At 45.4% G+C, this 7,222-nt stretch overlaps 1 protein-coding gene across 1 annotated transcript in view; it reads left to right on the forward strand.

The window, feature by feature from the left end:
- Positions 1 to 3,320: 3,320 nt before the first annotated feature.
- The window catches only part of LOC115471761 (V-type proton ATPase 21 kDa proteolipid subunit-like), a 35,269-nt gene continuing 31,367 nt past the window's right edge, over positions 3,321 to 7,222 (forward strand). Inside the window, exon 1 of the mRNA XM_030205577.1 lies at positions 3,321 to 3,328. Within this exon, the coding sequence (XP_030061437.1) occupies positions 3,321 to 3,328 (8 nt within the window). The remainder of the gene's footprint in view (positions 3,329 to 7,222) is intronic.

Consider the following 7,222-nt stretch of genomic DNA (forward strand, 5'->3'; position numbering starts at 1 on the left):
GTAAGCCGCATTGAGCCTGCCATGAGTAGGAAAGCGCAGGGTACAAATGTAACAAAAATAAAATAGATACTATTGGAGATTCTACATGGAATGTTGCTACTATTTGACATTCTACATGGATTGTTGCTATTCCACTAACAACATTCCATGTAGAAGGCTGCGCAGGCTTCTGTTTCTGTGAGTCTGACGTCCTGCTGTGCGGCCACATTGGTGATCTGCAAAGGCCGACTTCTACATGGAATGTTGCTAGTGGAATAGCAACATTCCATGTAGAATCTCAATTAGTAGCAACAGTGGAGGAGTGGCCTAGTGGTTAGAGTGGTGGACTTTGGTCCTGGGGAACTGGGTTCGATTCCCATTGCAGGCACAGGCAGCTCCTTGTGACTCTGGGCAAGTCACTTAACCATCCATTGCCCCATGTAAGCCGCATTGAGCCTGCCATGAGTAGGAAAGCGCAGGGTACAAATGTAACAAAAATAAAATAGATACTATTGGAGATTCTACATGGAATGTTGCTACTATTTGACATTCTACATGGAATGTTGCTATTCCACTAGCAACATTCCATGTAGAAGGCTGCGCAGGCTTCTGTTTCTGTGAGTCTGACGTCAGACTCACAGAAGCAGAAGCCTGCGTGGCCAGTCCACATTGGTGATCTGCTGTTGCTAGTGGAATAGCAACATTCCATGTAGAATCTCAAATAGTAGCAACAGTGGAGGAGTGGCCTAGTGGTTAGGGTGGTGGACTTTGGTCCTGGGGAACTGGGTTTGATTCCTATTGCAGGCACAGGCAGCTCCTTGTGACGCTGGGCAAGTCACTTAACCCTCCATTGCCCCAGGTACAAATAAGTACCTAAGCCGCATTGCGCCTGCCATGAGTGGGAAAGTGCAGAGTACAAAAAAAAAAAATTTCCATCCTCCCTCCCAGACTTATTCACATAACTATTCAAGGAAAAACCAATTTAACGCTATCATTGTGATGTAACAAGATTTTCCTTCCCACTTAGCAATAAAATTTCAGGAAGGAGAAGAAAACAAAAAAAAACACTCATTCCCCAAACAATGCTTTTAATTGTACAGAAGCACCGTTTTCAATCGCAAGCACTGAAACACACATGAATCCCACCCCCACCCCCACACCAGAAAAAAATAAGTTCTGCCTGATCTAAAAAGCTGTATCAACCCAAGATGTATCCTTAAAGTGGAGATGATTGGAATTATACCATGTCTTTACTTCCTGCTATGTGTTTCTATATTTCCTATTACATATATGTAATATTTCACACGCCATTATGACTTACTCCACTGACATCAATGAAAAGACAGACAAATAAAATGCATGAGGAGAGACTTGCCGACCTGAACATGTATACCTTGGAGGAAAAGAGAAACAGGGGTGACATGATACAGACGTTCAAATATTTGAAAGGTGTTAATCCGCAAACGAACCTTTTCCGGAGTCGGGAAGGCGGTAGAACTAGAGGACATGAATTGAGGTTGAAGAGGGGCAGACTCAGGAGTAATGTCAGGAAGTACTTTTTCACGGAGAGGGTGGTGGATATGTGGAATGCCTTCCCGCGGGAGCTGGTGGAGATGAAAACGGTAACGGAATTCAAACATGTGTGGGATAAACACAAAGGAATCCTGTTTAGAAGGAATGACTCTACGGAATCTTAGCGGAGATTAGGTGGCGACGCCGGTAATTGGGAAGCAAAACTGTTGCTGGGCAGACTTCTACGGTCTACGCCCTGATCGTGACTGAATAGATATGGATGGACTGGAGTGTAAATTTTAAGGGGCTTCGATGTTAACGTCAGAACTTTTAGTACAAGAAGAGTGCTGGGCAGACTTCTACGGTCTGTGTCCTGAGAATGACAAGGACAAATCAAACTCAGTTATACATATAAAGTATCACACACCATGTAAAATGAGTTTATCTTGTTGGGCAGACTGGATGGACTGTACAGGCCTTTATCTGCCAGCGTTTACTAGGTTACTATGTTACTATATTTCTGAAAACCAGGCCTGAAACATTACATTTCTGAAAAGTTACTGGCCTGGAAAGTTGGAAATCCAGTTGCAATATCCTTTGGAAATACGGCAAGGACGAATGCACCCCTTCACTAGAATGAGAGTGAAAATTCACCACTAATGAGAATACGAAACCATCCCTGGGGGTTAACAATGCTTCTCTGTTCTCAGTGCTTTGGACCTTATCTCAACCCTGGCTTTAATCTGCACGCTTGTTTTTCATTTCACTTTTCTCAGCCATTCAATTTCCTTTTAGTCTGGTGCCCTGTGCATTCAGTGTGCCTGAACGCTGCAGTTCACTGGAACAGAAAATAAACCCAGCAGAATGGCAGTATTCAGAGTAACTGATGCAGGATGTCTGGGTCATGTGAGAATGGCAGGGAGGCCACGACTGAAAAGTCTGCTTGCAATTATGAAGCGTTATGCATGAAGCCGTGGAGAAAGTTTGCCAGTCTTTATTTATTTCATTATTAGGATTTATTTACCACCTTTCTGAAGGAATTCACTCAAGGCCATGTACAGCAAAAATAAATCAAATATAAGCAATAGACAATTACAATGTCAACGCAATACACAATAAAACATTTTAACAGACAGCATAGGGTGTAAGCAAAGATGGAACATATCTATATAAATAAAATCCCCCTCAGGACATTCTGAATCCCCCTCAGACGTTCTGAAGCTCACCTCACTCCAACTGTGGCTCCTGACCTAGGCTATTCGGACTCCCGCACTCAGCCACGCCCACCTGCGCCCTAGGCCACGCCCCATCTGGACATAAAAAGCACTCTCAACGTTCCATTGACCACTGAAGTCAATGAAGCCAGTTCGTTTGTTCGAAGCTCTGAAGCAGCAGAAACACAGTCTGTGGGCCCCGCCCTCGCGTCAAACGTAATGACGTTGAGGGCGGAGCACATTCAAGGAGCCAATCAGTAGCCGAAAGCAGGAGAGAGGGCGGAACGACAAAGAGGGATGTGTAGCTCCGCCCTCACGTCACCACGCGATTACGTCGACGGCAGGGCGGAACAAACAGCGTCGCACATACACAACTTGGACGGAGATCCCGAGCCCCCTCGGTAAGCGATGACGTCGACGGCGGGGGCGGTAAAGAGAGCATCACACAAACACAACTTGCACCGAGATCCCGGAGCCACCCTCGGTAACCGACATCAACAGGAAAAGCAGGTGGGGAGGGAGGGGCACACACTCACTCAGTAGAGATGGGGAGGGGAAGGCAAGAGAGGGGAAAGAGGGAGGAAACGGAGGGGCCCAACAAAGGGAAAAGTACGAATGAGGGGGTAAGTAACCAGACGCTCTGTCAAACACACTGTAGCTCTCGGGAAAACTCTGTCTCTGTCACTCACTGTGTCCAACATACGCACTCGCACACAGTCATTCTGAAACACACACACACTCAAACACAGATACACAAGCACTCAATCTCTCTCTCTCTCACACACAGTCACTCTCACACACACACACTCACTCTAACATACACACTACGAGGAAAACCTGGCTAGCGCCCGTTTCATTTCTTTCCGAAACGGGCCTTTTTTTACTAGTAGATAGATAATATTACTCTCCTAGTAATCCCCATATAATGGATTATTACAGACGTTTGGCCTTTTCATAGTCGGTTAGTCCAGAACATTGAAGAATAATGCTCATTTCTTCATTGAACTTTTATTTATTTGTGGCATTTATACCCCGCTCAATAGCAGGTTCAATGCGGCTTACATAGTATGGTACAAAGTATCACAGAGATAATACAGGGATGGAAACAATGTATCAAAGAGATGACATAATTACTTAGATTAGGTTCAGTATGGTACGATGTATCACAGAAATTATACAAAGTATGGAACAAAGTGTCACAGAGACGGCATAATTTCATAGAGTGGGATAATTACATTGAGTGGGACAGTGGTAAGAGATGTGATGAAGGGATTGGAGTGTGGATGATATATTGGAGTGGAGTTGTGTTTGAGAGTTAGGACGGGTCATATGCTTGTTTGAAGAGGTAAGTCTTCAGCAGTTTTCGGAAGGGTAGATGCTCAGTGGTTTTTCGGATGTGTCGAGGTATGGCGTTCCATAGTTGGCTGCCAATTACAGAGACGTTGGATGCGTAGTAGGTTTTTTATTTAAGGCCTTTGCAGTTAGGGAGATGAAGATTGAGATATGTTCTAGAAGTACTGGTCCAGTTTCTGGCTGGAAGATCGATCAGGTTGGACATGTAGCTTGGGGATTCGCCATAGAGGATCTTGTGGATCATTGTGTGGGCTTTGAAGTGTATTCTTTCCTTGATTGGGAGCCAGTGAAGTTTTTCACGAAGTGGTGTTGCGCTTTCGAATCTTGATTTGCCAAAAATGAGTCTAGCTGCTGTGTTTTGGGCTGTTTGGAGTTTTTTCACGATTTGGGCTTGGCATCCGAAGAAGATGCTGTTGCAGTAGTCGGCATGGGTGAGCACTGTGGATTGTACTAGATTGCGGAAAGTTTTCTGTGGAAGGTATGGCTTCACTCTTTTCAGTATCCACATCATGTTGAACATCTTTTTTGTCATGGCTTTTGCATGAGTTTCTAAAGTTAGGTGTTTGTCTAATGTTACTCCTAGGATTTTTAGATTATCAGATATTGGGATTGTAACGCCGGGGGTGTTCAGAGTGGTTGGGAGCTGAGTAGTGTGTTGTGATGAAAGGATGAGGCACTGAGTTTTTTCTTTATTCAGTTTCATCTTGAAAGCGTTGGCCCAGGATGCTAGAGTATTCATGGCAGTGGTTATTTTCTCCAAGATTTCTGTAAGAGTAGATTTGAAAGGGATGAATATTGTGATGTCATCAGCGTAGATGAAGAGATTTAGGTCTGATTTGGATAAGGATTTGGCGAGAGGGATCATCATGAGTTTGAAGAGGATCGGGGATAGGGGTGATCCTTGGGGGACTCCGCATTTTGAGGACCATGTGGGCGACAGTGGCGTAGGAAGGGGGGTGGTGGGGCAGTCCGCCCTGGGTGCACGCCGCTGGGGGGGTGTCGTCTCCGTTGGTTCCTTGCTCCCTCTGCCCTGGAACAGGTTACTTCCTGTTCCGGGGCAGAGAGAGCAAGGAACCAATGGAGCTGACGCAGCTCCCAGTGACGTGGACTCGGGGGCGGCCCTCCCGCCCGCCCCTTGCTTCTAAACTAAGTAAGAATGCGCGCCGGAGGGGGGGTGCGCGCCGAGGGGGGGCGCTGTGCTGCCCCCGGGGGGGGGTATACAGCGGCGACCCGCCCCGGGTGTCAACCGCCCTCGCTACGGCACTGGTGGGCGATATTGATGAGGTTGATTTGACCTGATAGGATCTAGCGGTGATAAAGCTTTTTATCCATTTAATGATGTTTCCACCGATCCCTAGTTTGTCCAGTAATTTTGTCAGGATGTCATGGTCTACCATGTCAAATGCGCTGGACAGGTCGAATTGCAGAAGGAGTATTTTGTTGCCAATTGAGATATCATGTTTGAATTTGGACACCAGGGTAAGTAGCACTGTTTCTATGCTGTGCGCAGGTCGAAAACCTGATTGTGATTCATGTTGTATAGAGAATTTTTGTATGAATTCGTTGAGTTGGAAGGTCACTCTGTTTTCCATCAGTTTGGTTAGGAGAGGGATGGAAGCCACAGGTCTGTAGTTGGTGATGTAATTCGCTGTTTTTTGGGGGGGGGGTTCGGAATTGTTGTGAGTAGAATATTGCCGTGTTCAGATGGGAAAGAACCTTGTTGAAGTAGGAAGTTTAGGTGGGTGGTGAGTTCTGTTATGAATCGTTCTGGGGCATTCTTCATCAGATAATTGGGACATGGATCCAGGTGGCAGTGGGACTTGGAGAGTTTGGATAGTGCTGAAGAGATTTCTTTGGTGCTAAGGGGAGCGAAATGTGTCCAGTATCAGTCTGCTGGGATATCATCTGTGTCAGGGTCCAGTTCGTCTAGGAAAGTGTCGATGTTGGTGTCATCATGTGGAATTGTTTTGCATAGATTAATGATTTTATCGTTGAAGTATTTGGCCATCTGGTCGGCAGATGGATAGTTTGAGGTGAAGTTTTCTGGTTTGTGTTGAGAAGATTTTTATGATTGTATATTGTTTTTTTATGTCTGTTCGGTGGTTGTGATTGTTTTGTGTAATATGCTCTTTTGGCTCGTTTGATTGTCATTCTTGTATTTCTTTTGTGATGCATTCCACGCATTAAGGGTGATGTCATCTTTTGATTGCTCCATGCCTTTTCTAATTCCTGGTTTCTTTCTTGTTTCTTTAGTTCCTCGTGTGAACCACAGTGAGGAGTTTTTCTTGAGTTTAAGGTTTTGGAGTGTAAAGGAGCCGGTGGTGGGAGGCGAGGATAGAGCTGGGCAGACTTATCGGTCTGTGCCAGAGCAGGGGTGGGAGGCGGGGATAGTGCTGGGCAGACTTATCCGGTCTGTGCCTGAAGAGCACAGGTACAAATCAAAGTAGGGTATACACAAAAGTAGCACATATGAGTTATCCTTGTTGGGCAGATGGATGACCGTGCAGGTCTTTTCTGCCGTCATTCTACTATGTTATGTTACTATGTAATAAGATTGCATCTGTGGTCCCCAATCTGTAAGGAAGTGGTTTGAGTTTGGGTCTGTCGACCAATTGTTATCAAGATAAGTTGCCAGAATGTATCCTTATCAACCCGTCCTCTGTTTTAATTGTGTATGGGTTCTGGTGCTTTGGGTTGATCTTTTTTTCACCATGCATAGATAGGGTTGCTTGTGGTGGTCGGACCAGGGGAGAGGCGGCCCAGTAGATGTCAGATATATGAAGGTGTGGTCTGTAGAGTGTGTGTGTGATGATATTGAGTGAATGGCCTTTGTTGTGTGTTGGAGGAAGGTTGAAAGCACATAGTTGAAGGACATCTATACAGTCCCGAGTGTGGGGCCAGAGGTGAGGTCTTTCTAAGGGGAGGTTAGGTCCTCCTAGTAGTATATATTGGGGTGTTGAGCATGCATTTGATACAAAGTCCATGAATGTGGTTTGCTTGTGGTTCAGTTTGTTGGGGGGGTCTGGTAGAACAGTATGCAGGTTAAAGGTTTAAATGTTCATATAGCATGGGTTGTATAGTTTTACTGAGGCAATTCGAGTTGAGGCTGAGATGGACTCTGAGGTAGATTCTGTAGTGAAGTGGGATCTGTATATGAGGCAATT

This window comes from Microcaecilia unicolor, chromosome 6 (genome assembly GCF_901765095.1).
Source record: "Microcaecilia unicolor chromosome 6, aMicUni1.1, whole genome shotgun sequence".
Classification (NCBI taxonomy): domain Eukaryota; kingdom Metazoa; phylum Chordata; class Amphibia; order Gymnophiona; family Siphonopidae; genus Microcaecilia; species Microcaecilia unicolor.